The 17,647-nt window shown below is 31.4% G+C and overlaps 1 protein-coding gene across 5 annotated transcripts in view; it reads right to left on the bottom strand.

Annotated features, from left to right (window-relative positions):
• LOC117903961 overlaps positions 1-15,336 on the bottom strand; it is a 28,328-nt gene extending 12,992 nt beyond the window's left edge. Inside the window, exons 1-4 of one of the 5 annotated variants that reach the window (XM_034816478.1) lie at positions 15,067-15,324; positions 11,640-11,850; positions 4,543-9,335; positions 180-365 (exon numbers count right to left, since the gene is read on the bottom strand). In XM_034816478.1, coding sequence (XP_034672369.1) covers positions 4,543-9,335; positions 11,640-11,850; positions 15,067-15,225 — 5,163 coding nt within the window. In that variant the 5' untranslated portion in view covers positions 15,226-15,324 and the 3' untranslated portion in view covers positions 180-365. Of the gene's footprint in view, positions 1-179; positions 366-2,775; positions 3,457-4,542; positions 9,336-11,639; positions 11,851-15,066 lie in introns of those variants that run through there. The other 4 variants (XM_034816480.1, XM_034816481.1, XM_034816479.1 and 1 more) reach the window with 4 other exon arrangements.
• Between the last annotated feature and the right edge of the window lie 2,311 nt (positions 15,337-17,647).

The following is a 17,647-nucleotide window of genomic DNA, read 5'->3' on the forward strand; positions in this document are numbered from 1 at the left end:
ATACTTACCTCTCTCATATCTCCTTTAATTTTTAAATTATTTTTCAAAATTTTTAATTTTAATTTTGTTAAAAGAAAATGAAATGAAATTATTTTTATCTAATTTTATATAATTAGTTTTGGTAAGAAAACCTTCTTTGATGACTCTAGTTAAAAAAAAAAAAAAAACAACAACAACAATAACAATAAATCCCATTCAATACACATTTCTTCCAAATTTGTCCCATGGGCATATAAAAAAAACTTATCCATTATCATCCCTGTAAAAACATCAAGACTAGTCGCATTAATTCTTCAATGTGCTTATTGGGTCAACCACCCCTATGTTCATTGAGCCAATCATCCCAATATATTGGGCCAACCACCCTGAAATGTGGATCATTCAAGACACATTAGCATAATATACTCCTTTTGCTTTAATTAAAGTCTAAGATCAAGTTTTTACTCAAAAGAATTGATGAGGCAATTTAATGTAGATCAACAAGACAATTCAATGCAGATCCAATTTTTTATTCACTTTTGGGATTCAAGTTCAACTCATTTGCAAGAATCACAGTGACTCTATAGGTATTGCATGGAGGTTGAAAAAAAAGGAAATATGAATTTATTGTTTCTCAACTATAAAGACATTAAAACACAGCTATTTTCAAAAGAAGTTTTCAAATAAATCTTTTATATAGAATGGTGCTCAATAAAAAAGGTTTATGCAAGGACCTTGAATTTCGATGCTTGTAATAGTTTTGTTCTCTTGTTTTTTATTTTTTATTTTTTATTTTTTATTTTTTATAATGTGGTCCAATATATTTAAATTTAAATATTTTTTTCTATATTTTTATTCAGTGATTTATATTTAAATACATAAATTTAATATGGTACTGTGGACCCCGCATTTTTAATCGATGCGTTCCCACTCGATGGCGTGACTCGCTTTTCATTTTATTTATTGAAAAATATGATTTTGTTAGAAATAGACTTGGAGTCACCACTTAATTTAATTTTTTTTAAAAAGTAAAAACGAAATAAGAAAGAAAACTCTATATGATTCATTATTTGGAAAAAACATGTCTGCAAAAACAGAATCTGGGCTCGGGGGTCAGGTTACTTATTAGGATGGTACGGTAAAGATCGTAACACCCCTCTAAGTCCCTAAAAATGGGTCTCTACTAATAAAATGAAGCAAATATGACAATTGATTGATCAGATATGAATATCGAATGAATATCAATCAAAACAAAATAACCGAATGAATAAAAGAAGTAAAGAGTGTACCTGAGTGATAAGTTGATTGCTTCACGGAAAACAAAAATTAGTGAACAAACACAAAATGATCACATGTGTCACAAAGCAAATCAATCAAACATAACAATCAATCAGTCAATGAAAAAAACATCACTGATATTGGGCTCCCACCAAAGCCCAATTTATCTTGCATGAATTAGTCCCACAAATTCCATTATTTTAGAATTATGAAAATTGCATGTTTATGCTTATTTAAAAAAATCAAGGAAAACAAAATATTATTTAAAAATCAAAGAAAATTTGTGAATTAAAAATATTTGAAAAATGGAGTGGAATTAAAACTAGAGTTTTGAAATTTATTTGAAAATTGAAGTCTCGAAAATTATTTGAAAATTAGAGTTTGACAATTAAATCTAAGAATTGGAATTTTGGAAATTAAATTCGAAAGAAATTGGAATTTCAAAAATTATTTGAAAATTGGAGTTTTAAAAATTAAATTTAGGAATTGGAGTTTTAGAAATTAAATTTGAAGATGGCATTTTGGAAATTAAATTTGAAAGAAATTGGACTTTTGGAAATTAAATTTGAAAGAAATTGGAGCTTTAAAAATTAAATTTAGGAAATGGAATTTTGGAAATTAAATTTAAAAGAAATTGGAAATTTGGAAATTATTTGAGAATTAAGATTTTGGAAATTAAATTTGAAAGAAATTGGAGTTTTAAAAATTAAATTTAGGAAATGGAATTTTGGAAATTAAATTTAAGAATTGGAATTTTGGAAATTAAATTTGAAAGAAATTAGAGCTTTAAAAATTAAATTTAGGAAATAGAATTTTGAAAATTAAATTTAAGAATTGGAATTTTGGAAATTAAATTTGAAAGAAATTAGAGCTTTAAAAATTAAATTTAGGAAATAGAATTTTGGAAATTAAATTTAAAAATTAGAAGTTTGGAAATTAAATTTAAAAGAAATTGGAATTTTGGAAATTATTTGAGATTTGAGATTTTGGAAATTAGATTTAAAAACCAAAACTTTGAAAATTAATATTTGAAAACGTGAATTGGGAATTAAGAAAGATACGAGGGCATTCAAAGAAAAAAAAGAAAACAGACCATCAAATGCTAATGGCAGAGGCTTCATATATTTTATAAATGGTTGTATACAATCAAATTGTACTTTGTTGACTTTTTTTTTTCTTTTGCTTCATCTAATCCAAACTTCTCTCTCATTATATTAATGTTGTGAATATCACAAATTCGTGTAAGCTGAAAGTTGCATTGACCCACAATCTCACTCTGCCTAGCTCACTCTAAACCACAAAACAAATGCCCGTCCTCCATTGCAAGCCAAAAACAGAGGAAAACCACAGCAAGGAAATAACCATAGAAACAGAGCTTAAAAGAAACAAACAACTAGGCCATCAAATGAGGCTTATCAGTGAGCTTAAGAGCCAGTGTGTGGAAATCCCAAAGTGGGTTCAAAATATGAATGTAAATAATATCCTCAAATGTCACACAGTGAGTATAAAATAGAGCTAGAGAAGACAGAACATAACCTAAACTGTTGAAGCAAGAAAAACAATCTCAGGCTCAAAAAAACATGATGGTTTCTAATACACACTCAATCAACAAAATGAAACATAGAAACCAAGATGAAACAGTGTTTAACAGTGTGAAAAAAATTAGGAAAACATGAAGCTTGCAGTGATCAAACCTAGACCAACTCCCCCTCGGCTTCTCCCTCTGTTTTTCTTCTTCTTCTCCCAACTGCTTTCTCTGGCTCTCCCGGGTAGCTTGTTTCCTTTTTTTCTTTGCTCTGCCTATTTTTCTGCAACCCCAATCTCCTTCCTTTTCGGTTCAACTCACCCCCTCTCTGTTTTTCTTGCTCCACAAAAATCCCTCTACTCTTAGCTCTCTAAAATGAATTGCCCACGGACGAAAAAAAAACTCCCCTTTCCAAACTGGTTTCTAGCTCCCTCCCTTTCAATGCTCCCAATTCCACCAAAATATCACCATCAGCCCACTGTTTTTGTCATCATCCTCTACAGCTTGCTCAAAGGCGTCTCTATTCCCAACCACCACCATGGCAAGGTGGCGGTGTCCTTAGCCATGCATCCCATGCATGTGGCTCCTTCGAAATCCGACCCCCCCACTCCAAAAAAACCAGTTGCCAGCTCTCCCCAGGGTGGTGAAAACATGTTCCAAAAATAACCAAAAGACTTAGACCAAAATGAGGGTCTACAGGTACTAAATCCATATCTCAAGCATATGTTTGGAAATTATTATTGTATAACTAAAAACAATTTTCCAACCTAGAAAATAGTTGGTAGACTTTTGAAACAAAATTGTTTTTCAAAATTTATTTTGATAACATATTGTTTTGAAAACAAATTTAACATATTTTCAAATGTCTTAATAAACAATTAAAAATATAGAACACATTTAAAAAAAAATTATATTTGATGTTAAAGTTTATGATACTTTCATTGAGAACAAAATCAGTGAACTATTTTTAAAATATCAAATATAATTTTGTTTTTCCAAATTGTTTTCTAATAATCTAATAACAATTAAACAAAACGATACCTAACATGTTTTTGAATTTTTTTTTGGGTTTATTAAACTTAAAAAAAGAGTTTTTGACATTAAATTAATTAATTAAAAAAATCCATAATTTGGTTAATAAATTATATTAAATATTAGATTATGTTCATTTATTAATTTTATATATCAAATACTCTCATATTATCTTATTAAAATAATGAAATCATTTTTATTTGTAACTTCTAATGCAACCGAGTTTCACAGGGTTAAAAGCCGAAGAAAAATTTTCTTCAAGTGTTAAATTTAGGTATTCTCTATAGCAAATAATATACACATTTAAAAAATAATTAATGATGATTAAAAATAAATAAATTGCAACCATCTATTTTAAGGATGATATATTGTAATTTTTTTTTTTTTTACAATTTGATATGTTAAAGTTGAACTCTTACAATATAATTTTTTTTTTACTTTTAGTGTTTGAAAACATATGAGTAGATTAGATCTTCACATGCATCTCCTTTTAAGTATTTAATTTTGACTCTTGCATGTCAATTAATATTAAATCGATTTAATAAAAAAGGCAAGCACAAGGGCATAATTATCACAATATAGGCTGCCTAAATCAGCCATTTCACACCAGATTCATATACATTACATAATATTCTAATAGCACACACCAGTACACACTTCAAACAGGGGGGAAATAAAAGGAAAATGACACTTTCAACTATTTATTGGTCATGGCATAGAATGCGTACCTAGTCCAGAGAAAGGGCTGAAGAGAGAAACTCCTCGTCCTCCAAGAAAACTTGGAGATTCTTGGATCTCATCAGGAACCCAACTGCTTCCTCATCAAAATCCAGGAAGAATGCCAACTTGATCAGTTCGGCGAGATCAGATATATGGTCTTCTTTCTCCTGTAAGACGCCCTCTGATATTACTTCAGCGAAGATTGTAGCATATTCGATTTTATTTTTATGTCCACCCGATATATCCATCTTCTGCATGAAAAGCTTGGAATCCTCCCGGTCCCAGCGCATCATTCCTCTTGCATCGACGTCCATGGTTTCCCCAGAAGACATTGACAATCTGTAGCTTGCTGCAGTTTGCCCCTCCGTCTCAAACACCTTAAGATTAAGAAGGCCTTTGACAGCTTCCAGCCTTTGTCCTGCTTCCATTTCAATAGAAGGACCAGCGAGAAAGCCAAGAATGAGTTTCAGCAGGCCTTTTCCGATCAAAGTTTCCTTCTGAGACACTTGCTTGAGTTCACTGGCCTCCAACTTGGAGATTTCTTCCTTCTGTACAGATTTAGAGATAGAACGAACACCAATTTCCCTGTAGATGTCAAGCAGCTTAGTCCGGGGCAAGGAAGGGATGCTTGGCTGGGGATACCACACAAAAATTGAGTGAGGCGAAGATTGTTGGAAAAGATACTTTAGCTGGAGGTCATCTGCAATGAAAACATCACGTTTGTCAAACAACATTATTCTCTCCGATCCTGATTCAACTGGCAGTTTTGACAAGCTGTCGGCAAGAGTTTTCTGTGTGTTTTTACTCCAGTGCTTTGAAACATGGGCCCAGAAAGCACAACACTCCGAACGTGACAATTGCTCCCTTGAATTTTCCCAGTTATTCCAAAGGTCGCAGTAGTCATCGAAAGAAGGATTGGATTTAACTTGCATGACTCTGCAGAAAAGGCTGAATAATTCCGGCTCATAGTGTTTCTCCAAAACATTCAGTCGTGAACTGAAGAGACCATCCTTGTCGTGAATAACACATTTTTCAGGACTAACCCACTCTCCACTGTCACTCCCATTAGGGATCCAGATCCTTCTAGGAGTATCATTGGAAGGCGACCAGCCGTGTTCATTCAAGTAATTATAGACTCGAACAATGGTTGAAAATTCAGAATGAAAATCAAGATAGCCAGCAAGCAAAGAGCACCCATTTAACAAATCAACGGTCACTCCAATTTCTCTGAGCTCGTTCTTGTAGGCTGTAATGCTGGGGCCATAGAATTCTTCATCAATGAAAGGTCCATCGTTTCTGTGTAAGAAAGAACCCCACTCAGAGCCAAACAACAAACTTTGGCCTGGAGACCTATACCCAGCATTGGTTTTTAACCAACTTTGAGAAACCTTTTTTCGGAAAGCATCAGTCAAAGTATAACCATCTTTCATTAAAATCTGGATGCACTGCAGCAGAGAGAACACACTTTCAGGAGTTATGGTGCTGGGATCTTGGGGAAAGTAGACACCTGCAGCCACAAACCTCACCCCATCTTTATACTTGATGGTAACACCCAGGCTCCACAGCTCTTCACTATATTCATGAATTCTCTTGCTATAGTAATTATCACTATCATCAATGAAAGGAAGCACAGTAATTGAACTTACAGGTTCCCACTCTGGGCCAAAAAGAATGCACTCTCTTGGTGATCTAGGAACACCAAGCCGTGTTTGCAGCCATTTTGCCTCACAAATGTTGTGCTTAAAATCTGAAGGAAACTTGTTGTTTGTCCTATTAATTTGTCCGTAAGACCTGAGAAAAGACAGAACATGTTCTCTTCCAATAGAAGACGAGGATGCATGCTTCTTGAAAACAGCTAAAAATTTCTGGGTCGCTGCTTCAAAATCCACCACTACACCTGCTTGCCTCAACTCTTTTTGGTAAGACAAGATGCTGGTTCCATAGAACTTTTCATCAATAAGTGGAAAATCATTATGGAAGACTTTCAGAAGCGAATCCCACTCAGTATTAAACAGGAAACATTCACTAGGAAACTTGTAGCCCATGTTCGTCTTCAAGCATTTATTACCTTTAAGCGCCTGCACAAGTTCATGGGCTGATCTTGAATTGCGCTCGCAATCCCACATGCATTCAAATATCAAAAGAATAGACTTGGCTGTTGGACAATTTGAGCATGCTTGAGACTTGAAGTGATCGGTAACAAGCTGGTAATTTTTGTTAAAGCCAACCAGCACACCAAGCAATTGGAGTTCCATTTTGAAACCAAGGATTTCCTTGCCATAGTGATCTTGGTCAATGAAGGGGATGTCACTTATTTGTGATGCAGCTTCCCATTCCTGGTCAAATAAAACAGATCCAACTGGAGACCTGTGACCACAGGAAGTCTTCAACCACCTTCCATCTTTGATACTCTGGATGAATTTATCAGCCGGAAGACATCTAAGTCTCAAAAATCTGATGAACTTAAGTATTTGAAACACATTGGATTTAGTCAATGCAGAGGAAGCTGCAAGAGACATGAGGTGCCTCCCTATAAACTCACACGCTTCGCCATATTCAAACTTTACTCCAACAGTTTTGAGCTCCTCCTTATAATTATTGATGCCATTTCCATAAAATCCTTGGTCAATCAATGGAATATCAACCATTACTGACTCGTCCTGCATAAGATTTTCATCTGATGAAGTAAGCAGGAAAGACTGTGATGGTGGCCTGTATCCAGGACTGCCACTGAGGGAAATTTTGAGCCAGCTTCCCATCTTAATGGATGTCAGGAACTTATCTGGCAGAGCTTGATAATATTTCAGGTAGCTTTGCTTATATTTCAGGTTGCGAATCCAGTCCAACAGCAAGAATGCATTTTGCTTGGTGAGTGGTGCATATGCGGCAGATAACTCGGCGTCGGGAGGAGATATATCAGGTATATCAGAAGCTGCAACATGAGTTTTGAGAAACGTCATGAGCTGCATCTCTGGTGTGAATGAACCTGCATAACTGCCCGAGCGCAAATAGTCTTCTCCCAGCTCAACATAGCCTGCTCCCCTCCACGGATTTGCACCCATTAATCCCACCCATTTGCTTCCGTTAGCAGGAACGAGAACCCCTTTTCTCTGAGTGCTCACATGCCCATAGTTATCTACAAGTGGCATGATACCACACAAATAGTCAACATCCACCTTTGGTAGATAACTCTTCGAGAGGGAATGATAAAGGAAGTGAACATAGGCAATAGCAAGCTGTCGGTCACCCCCCTTAAAAGAATTATAAAGAATGACAGCAAAGTCGTACACACTGACAACGCGAACCTTCACTTGATTTTGAAGCCATTCCAACAGAGTCTCTCTCTTAGAAAAAACTTTGATAGCTTCTTGTGTGCTTTTGGGCATAAAATATCGATCTGTCACACGTCTAAATTCCCTGTTCCAGTCTATCAACCATGAAATATGCTGAGACTCACGGGACATACAAATCATACTTTCACCATTCCACATTGTGACATTGCTTGTAGGGCACAAAACAACATTTCCATCAGGACCAACATATTTCAGGAGAGGAACATTCCTCATGTCCGTGCTGTGGAAAGAGGAACTCCATTTCTCAGCAATAAAGAGTAGAAGTTCCAAATAATCATCCTCTGTCACTCCCAAAAGAAGATTGGAACTCCTGATACACGTGGCATACCATTGGCTATTGACAGGTTTCACACCAAGGAAATTCAATATGTGATCGTACTCCTCTGTCTCAAATGAAGAATTCAGGATATAGCTTCCATGGGATGACAGAGAATCCAAGCTTACCCCTTGATACCTTGCCTTTTTCAGGATATTCCAGAAAGAAGTCATTAACCTACCCACTTCACAAGGTTTACGAAAGATCTTCTGGTCTGAATACGACTCACATGGTATGATATTCTCCTTGAGCAGTTTTGCTTTGATAGACTCCCTCACGACATTGAGCTTTGGATAAGAAGAGCTGTCGATAGGTAAGAACTTAAACATTGGGGTCAGTGTAGAAACTGGAACATCTTGTGATGTTGTAACCAGTGAAATAAAGGCATTAAGAAAAGCAGAAGGCACACAATCTAGAATGCCTTGGTTCCATTTGTTGTCCAAGAGGATTGTTTCCCTGGATGATGCAAGAACAAAATCTGCCTGAATAATGAAGGGAAAATTTGTAACCATCTCCGTGGGAAGAAATGCATAGACTCCAGGAGAGCTCATCCCCCTATTCAGTCGCTGTCCAAGTGGAAATGCCAGCGTAATAACCCACTCCTCCACTTCAAGTCTTCTTTCTACTTGATTTTCCTGCCTGACAGGGAACTTCTGCCTCCACATATAGTAGCTGCATTCTTTTTCAGTCACATCACTAGTTTCATCCGCAGAGAGATGGAGAGTATAGGAATCAGCATCAATATTCTTCCTTGTAACAAAGTTAATTTCACTTGAAATGGAGATGGCATTCACAGTATTGAGCCTTGGATCCTCATTATCTTCCTTGACAGAAAACTGCTTAATCTTTGAAAGAAATAATAGAACTTCAGGTTGAATACTTGAGAGCTGTTCCTTCACAGGCTTGATCTTGTCAGGCTTTAGAGGCAAGATTATGGTAGTGGTCGGAAGGACTGCATGAGAACCATATATTTGTTTTATGTCAGCAAGACTTGGATTCTGCTCAACCCATTCAGGGACAATGTACCCAAGATTGCTGTGCGGGCAAGGCTCTTCATTGAATCGTATCTGATATCCATTACTGAATATGTAAGGCTGAGCTGTGATCAAAAATACACTCTTGAATCCAATTCCTGCAGATTAGCAAGACGACAAGTTGTATAAGAAATAGTTCTAATAAGAAGATAAGTAACATAAATAAATAAATAGTTGGTAAAGAGATCAAATTGGTTAACAGAAAGCCTTGTTCCCATTAGATTAATTGAAAATTACAAACATACTTGTCATCACATGTTCATACTATTGTTCGGCCATCTAGCTCATCAGTGAGCTTCAGTACTTCCGGAAAAAGTGCAAGACACAAATGCTCTCTCAATTATGAGTAACGTGTAGTTCCGAATGTTCAAATAAAAGCATCCCCATGAACGCTTAAAGTTGACTAGAAATTTTGCCTAGGTCCACTCAACTAAAAATGACTCACATAAAGACAAAAGCTAAGATAATAAGGAATATGTTTCCATCTGTGTTAATCAAACAAACTCATGACTTGAATAAACTGTTTCAGCTCCACAAGTTCTATGACATGAAGGTCTAATTGCTCCATGCTTAAAGCTTAGGTAAGAGAGTAAAGGGCTACTACTCTGTTGCCCTTTCAAAATTACAGCAATTTGCAGTATATAATTTGCCACTAAAGAATATAAAAAATATGAGGGAAGGAATTGAGGCACCAAGGAACAAAGTCCTGTGCATCTGATGCCCAGAGTAGTCCTTTCACGTGCATAAAAAAACATCAAAGATCAGACAGTGCATGTTAATGGCTTTGGGGAAAAGAATAAGAAGGCCAATTTTGAAGGAACTGAAGTCTACAGAAGAACCCCTCTAAGAAAATTAAAACATAGAACACTAGGGCAATCCATCAGTATTGGTGTTTTTGGGTGGCACACTGCACACAACTAGCTATTTGGGATAATTGTGATTTGCCTATTGTAGGAAGAGTTCATATATTTTAGGTCAAATGATACTCTGGAACACCAATAACATGATTGTAATTCCAAACCTTTTCAGTAACATTGGTTTTTAATTGAAAAGCTAACTTGGGTTTCCTATTACTGAATTTGGAAGCCATTTCTACCTTTGTATTCATGCATCTCCACGCATATGAACATTTCCTTTTTATTGTACACCTCTTTGACTTGATGCTTAAAACTAACTCTCATACTCTTATATGTTGTTGAGAACTTCCTTGTAGTTCTTCATATTTTTAATCGATATTTCTTAGGTAAATTTATATATGGGTGTTCTATATTTCATATCTGCATTTTAAATGCATAGATTTCTATAAAGGAAATGCAATCCAAGATGTAAGGATCTAATACCATTCTTTAGGGGGAAGGATAAACTCTACGGAGCCATAGATAGAATGCATGAAAAGTAATATTCTTCATGCATCTTTCATTCTTATTTGTATAATCATCCAAAAAATTAAACCCTATCAACTTCATTACTACCCTATGTTGTCATTTGCAGCTAAAGTAAACTAAAATTAGTTGAAAACTTATATGTTTTTAAATTATTTAATTCTTATATAGAAGAGTTAAAATAAGTTAAATGAGTTTGAAAACTATTTTTTATGTTTTTTTTTATTTTATATGATAGGTAAACTTTTGTCCTCATTGGGACTTAAACCTAGAACCTCCCACAAACCCTCCCCAACCCTTTACCACTTGAGTTAGGCCTCAAGAGCTATGTCATAACCTGCTTAAATGACCCTCCCCTGAGCTTATATAGGTGAGCAGAAAGCTTTTGGAATCTCTTGGAGTCATTTACACTAGTGGAGGAGTGTGATGTTCACACATCTCTACATAAGATTGGAAGAAAAGGGAAGCATGTGGGATGTTCTATAGAGTTCCAAACAAGTCTTGGAAATAGTCTTTATATAGAGAATTTTTGGATAGTGTGGAACCTTTGTGGGTTCTAGAGAATTCCTAAGGTGCGTATAAATCGGTGAAGGCCTCGTTTGGCCAAGGCACCTAACCAACCAAGCAAGTGAGAGCTTCCAAGCAATATTCTAAAAGCTTCCTTGTTCAATAAAGCTTCATTTCTTTTAAGTGCTGCCTACGGTTCTCATCTTAGTTTCCAAGGCGTGTGCGTCTTAACATAGCAAGCTAAGTATAAGGGAAGGCTAATTTAGCAATTTCAAATGTCTTTAAGTTGTCTAAGTGCCGCTTGTGAGCTTACGAAAGGCTTAAGTTCATAACATTTTGCTAACTTGATCAAGCTAACTTTTGACTTGAATAAAGTGTTTCTACACTAGAAGTTCCAAGACTTGAGGATATACTTGCTCTATAGTTAGAGCTTATGACAAAGAGTTTCCCCTTTCAAATTTAGGGCATAGAAAATGGAAAAATATGAATGAAAGAATCAAGAAATGAAGGTACCTTTCTCTCCAATATAACCGCGCTTCCTGTTGCCTTTCTTGGTGGACCTCCCAACACCGCAGATAGACTCAATATTTTTAGCTGAAAATCCCTTTTCATTGTTGAAAATCAACAACGTCATCAGTGCTCCAGTGCCAGTTATGTCCTTTGAAGTTATAACGAGCTCCAACGACGGATTTACGTCTTCCCGATATTCGTTATCTTCTGCATTCTGATGTGTAAAATTCACAATATTTGATTTATTCACATTTAGATTTTCCAAGAGGAATAGGGGAAAAAAAATTGTGTTTTCAATTCAACTAAAGTTGGTAATTGAGGTAAAGTCCTCCTATCACTCATAATTAAACTCAAAACTCAATGAAAAAGTAGAAATTGAGAGAAAGGATACTACCTTTAAAAAATCCCTAAAATATGCTTGACTATTAAATGAAAAAGCTAACCGACCATCCCACTTTTCTCATTCTCTTTTTTGCTCTTTCACCATTCTCTCACGTATTTATTAGTGGGACCTAGTTGAATAATTTCCTAATCATTTTTCTCCATCAAATTCAACATAAAAGATAAATGATTAAAAATTACATTCACTAAATACACTTTTGAAGTAAATAACTTTTAAATATTTCATCAAATATTATTCTTTTTTTCAAACTTACATAATATAGAATAAATATTTTTTAAATACCTTGGAAACTTACATAATATATGATAAATATTATTCTTTATTTTAAACTTATATTATTTATCATATATATTAAACAATTTTTAAACACCTCATAAAATATTAGTATTATTTGTTTGTTATAACTTACAAATTAGACATCATCAAATATTGTTTTTTTTTTTAACTTATAGAATATATAATAAATACTTTTTAAATGCCTTAGCAAATTTTCTTTTTGTTTTTTACTTTCAAAATAATAAATATGTTGTACATTATTTCTTATATATATTAAATAATTTTTAAATACCTCATAAAATATTATTATTATTATTTTTTCTTTTTTTCTAACTTGCAAATTAGACATAGAGTGTTTATTATTTCTCATGTTATTTTGGAAATAATGTGAACACTCACATGCTATATATATATATATATATATATATATATATATAATATTAATCAAGAAAACAATTTTTCTAAGATTAATTTACTAACATTCCAATAATTTTGAAAGTGTAAATAGGGTAATTAACAAAATAATTTACTAACATTCCAATAATTTTGAAAGTGTAAATAGGGTAATTAAGAAAATTAAAGTCTTCAAGATATTCAAAATTTATCCATTTCAAAATTACCTAATTGCTCCCTGCATTAATCCTAAATATTTTTAAATAAAGATTTAAATATTTAAAACTATTAAAATAAATATTTTCTTATTAAAACAATTTTTTAAAAGCAATAAAATAAAAATCATGAAATCTTCAAAACTATAATTACAACAAATATTTTTAATTTAAAAACTAATTTCATAATTTAAATTAATGATTTTAAAAAGTAAAAATGTTACAAAAATAGTTTTTATTTATTTTTAATTCCATTTAAATATTATTTTTTAATCTCTATTGATAACAATAAAATTATGTTTATAAAGGCAAAATAGTAAAAATATATATATTTCATTTAGTTTACTTATAATGAACAATTCAAACATGATTGGTTTTAATTTTATTTTCTACATGTTAATTTTTGTAGGGAATGTGTTAATGACATAGTTTGGTAAAAAAAAAAAAAAACTATCAATAATCGTCTTAATGTCAAGTTCAAATTGTTTAAAAATCGTACAAATCTATTAGGAGCCTTGTACACCATTATACACTTAACACATTTCTCTTGTACAGTTAGTGTAATATCTTTATTCACTTAGTATATTTCTCTTGTACATTATACAATGGTACAAATTTCATGTCCCTCCTAAGTTATATATTCACGTAGGTGTATTTAACCATATTTCTAATGGTTTAGTTGAGAAAATAGTGGATGACTTAGGGTCAAATTTTTTTCTCCAAATATCATTACTGGGAAAATATTGAAATTTTCATGTGAGAATTAGATAAAATACATGACATAGGTATACAATTTGTGTGTGATAAGAAAAATAAAGGAATGGTTCAGAATAAATTAAAATCTTTCACAAAATGTAGCCTAATACACTCTTGTACACTTAGTATATTTCTCTTGTACAGTTAGTGTAATATCATTGTATAGTAACATAATGTTTTCAATTTTTTTTATTATTTATGTATAAAAAAAAAGTACTAAACAAGGTTTTCAATTTTCATTTTTAAAAATAGTTTTCATTTTTTAATTAAACGTATTTTCAAAAAGAGACAATATAGAAAATAATAATTTATATAATTTTTAACTACTTTTTTTCATCTAAAATTAGTAAATATACTTTTCAACCTTTTTATATAAGAAAAACTCAATCTCTACCATATTGATATAATCTATTTCTAAAATTAGGTTATACAAAAACATTTTAATTGGGTATTTAAAATAAAAAAACTCTTCCTCCATCATCTTTCTTTCTTTTTCTTATTTTAATAAATTTTCAATTAATGGAAATCATTAAAAAAAAAATCTTTAATAAACAAATTTGTAACATTTCATATAACTTATTAGTAAAAGTTATGTTCAAAAAGTTATTAAAATAAGAAAAGAAGAAAATTAAAAAAAAAAAAAAACTTTTTATTTTATAATAATAAAAAAAACTTCAAAATACTTTTTAGTATAAAAGAAAAGAAAATAGTAAATATATTTATTTTAAATAGTATTTTAATTATTAAATTATTTACTTTTAAAATGTAAAAGATAATCTTTATTTATTTAAATTAACATTTTTTAAAAAATTATTTTTCAAAATAGCCTTTAAATCATTAATATAATTTTTGTTTATTTATAATTTAAACATGGAAAACAATGTTGATTTTTTAATAATTTATAAAAGAGTTTTAAAAAATAATGAAAAATCCAAAAATGGTTAAATAAGAGAGAATTTGACGGTAGTGGCATATGAAGAGTGGTAGAATAAAGACACAGATGAGTTAAAATAATATTTTTGTCCATTAATATCTCATATCTTTATAATCAATTTTGAGTAATCGAGCCCAATTGTACTGAAAACACAATTCTTCAAATGTAACAAACTAACTCTCAATCCGTATATGAGGGAATCAAATGATAGATAAGTAACTGATTCTTCGGAAAGTCAGTATACCGTAGATTTAGAACTACAATCTCTAGTTAGTCATCTCCAAGAAACAAAATACACATACAAAAAACAAAATACTCAGAAGTCTCAGCAACCAAAAGGAGGAATAGAACAACGCTCAAAATTTTAAATAACATAACAAAACAATCGCTGCATACAACGCAGAGTGCCGATCGCATCTCAAAAACAACAAGACATACGTATAAAGTACAGACCTGAATGAGTTCCATGAGGAAATGAACATCCTTAGCGTAAAGCTCAGCAGAGAGATTCTTCACCGCCTGGTGAAGATCCTCCGTCAGCGGATTCTGCTCTCCTCCGATCGAGAACTTCGTCCTCCTTATCTCCTCTATATGCTCCTTCGGCGTCGCCATTACTACTCCTCCTTCTAGATTCACACAAAGCACTCTTCAGTCTTCACTCTCAGTAGAAAGAAGCCAAGAGCACTAGATGGCAACGCACAGAAGAAGTGTCTATATATAGAGAGACGCATTTACAGAATGTCCAATCCACTGTCGTTTCGGGTGGACTAGAACGTGAGAAACTTAGGTGAGAAGCAAAACTTGTGGACGAAGTAAGTAATCAACCGAATCGACAAAAGAAACATAAAAAGGAGAGCGGACCAGTGGTTCCATGAAGTGGGGAATTTGAATCGTCCTTGCATGTGGGAGTGAATTTCAAAGTGGTATCTTTTCGATCTGCCCAATTAGAAATGACCGCGTGTAAAATGGATTTATTTGTATTTAATTTAAATTAAATCTCATTGTTTCTACCTAATTTTATATCATCCAATTTTATGTTGGAAAATTCTAATTTAAAATAATTACTATATTTATTTCTAATTTTAATCTCATAAAAATTTGATTCCGTGAATTACAGTGAAGGAAAAGGGAAGTTTTCATTTTTTTTAAAATAAAAATAAATCATATAAAAAAGTACAGAATTCAATCGAAAAATATATCCAAAGATGAGAAATTTATAATGGAATGAATTTCCATTCGAGAAGCTTACTCTCTTATACCTTGTTTCTAATTTTCCATTCTGATCCCATTTTCTATTATATTTATTTAGTCTTTCAAATTTAATTATGAAGATCAATAATTTAGATTTAGTTGTAGATATAATATTTATTTGATAACTTAACAATTTTCCTAAATATAATTTTTTTACTGAGTTTCATTAAAAAATAAATAAATAAACTCTTATTACAAAAAATACTTCTCAATTTATTTGAAAAACTTATTCCATGTATTATGTACCTATACATAATACATAATGTAAAAGTTTTTAAAATATCAATTTTTTTATTGTTTCTCAAAACACCTCAAATTTGTTATTTAAAACATATTTTGAGAGCAAACTTAAAAAAAATAAAAAAATAAATGTTATTTTCAATTAAAAAAAATATCAAATATGATTTTAAAAATATAAAAATGTTTTCAAAATACAAATTATTGATAGTTCCAAATAAGCCTTATTTTTCATACAAAGTGCTACTCAGGCAAAAACTTCTATATAAAGACCACAAATTTCATTTATTTGTACTTATAATGTTTTTTTTTTTCTTGATAATTTGGAGTTATATATTTATATTATTTTATTTTTTTATGTTTTTATTCAATGATATATTTTTAATCATACATGATAAAGATTCATATTTTGAGTTTGATATAATACCAAATCCATATGCAAAGTATATATTTAAAAACTATTTTTGAAAACAACCTTTTAGGTTATATTTGGAAATTATTTTAACAAATTTTTTGTTTTCAAAGGTAAAAAAAATCAAAATATGTTTTATTATTCTGTTATTCCCAAAATAGGTTTTTGAGAATTATTATAAAAATATGATTTTTTTTTTTTTTTTTTTTTTTAGAATATACAATGGTATTCACTAGTTTTTTTAAAATTTGTTTTAAAAAAAATTAGAAGTACTAAATATAAAAATTAATTTTAAGGAATATTTAAATACACAAACTAAATTGAAAATATTTCAAATTTATAAACAGACTTTTGTTTTAGAAGTTATCATAAAAATATTTTTGAATATTATTTTCAAAAATATTTATGAACAAAGTTTTTATAATTAAAAGCAATTTTCTAACTTAAAAAAACAATTTTAATAGACTTCTGAAAAAAAAAAAATAGTTTTTTAAAAAATTATTTTAAAAATAAATGGTTTTGAGAACAAATTTAAGATATTTTCATTTTTTTTTTTTTTTTGAAGTGTTTTGAGTAATAATTGAAAATATAAACTTTTTTAAGTTGATAATACTTTCATGGAAAATAAGATAAAAAACCATTTTTCAAATATCAAATACAAATGTATTTCTAAAAACAATTAAGAAGTGTTCCTGAAATTTTATTGTAAGTAGTATAAAACTAATTTCAAGAATAATTTTCAATTAAATCCTTAATTATTAGTCAAAATATTATTTTATTTAATCATCTTAACTTTGATGATTTACTTTAATGGGACTATTAATGAAAATGTTATTTTATTTAATCGTTTTACATTTAATGATTAACTTTAACCAAAGAGGGAACCTACGGCGAAGGAATCAGAAAGTGGAGAAGGAATCAATAAAGGATGAAAAAAAATAAAAATTAAAGATTTAAAAAGACACCCACCTAGTGGAATTGTACTAGAAAGTGACGTCACCATTCCTTCACCCCAAGTCTTTGTGGACTATGGAGTCCTTGCATTGTATTTTCCTCTCAGGAGATGGACAAAAAAGCATATAAGTCACTGTACAAGTAGAACGGGAGATTCCAAGAGGATAGTCAAGTGGAGAA

The sequence above is a fragment of the Vitis riparia genome, chromosome 17, assembly GCF_004353265.1.
Source record: "Vitis riparia cultivar Riparia Gloire de Montpellier isolate 1030 chromosome 17, EGFV_Vit.rip_1.0, whole genome shotgun sequence".
NCBI classification, from domain to species: Eukaryota; Viridiplantae; Streptophyta; class Magnoliopsida; order Vitales; family Vitaceae; genus Vitis; species Vitis riparia.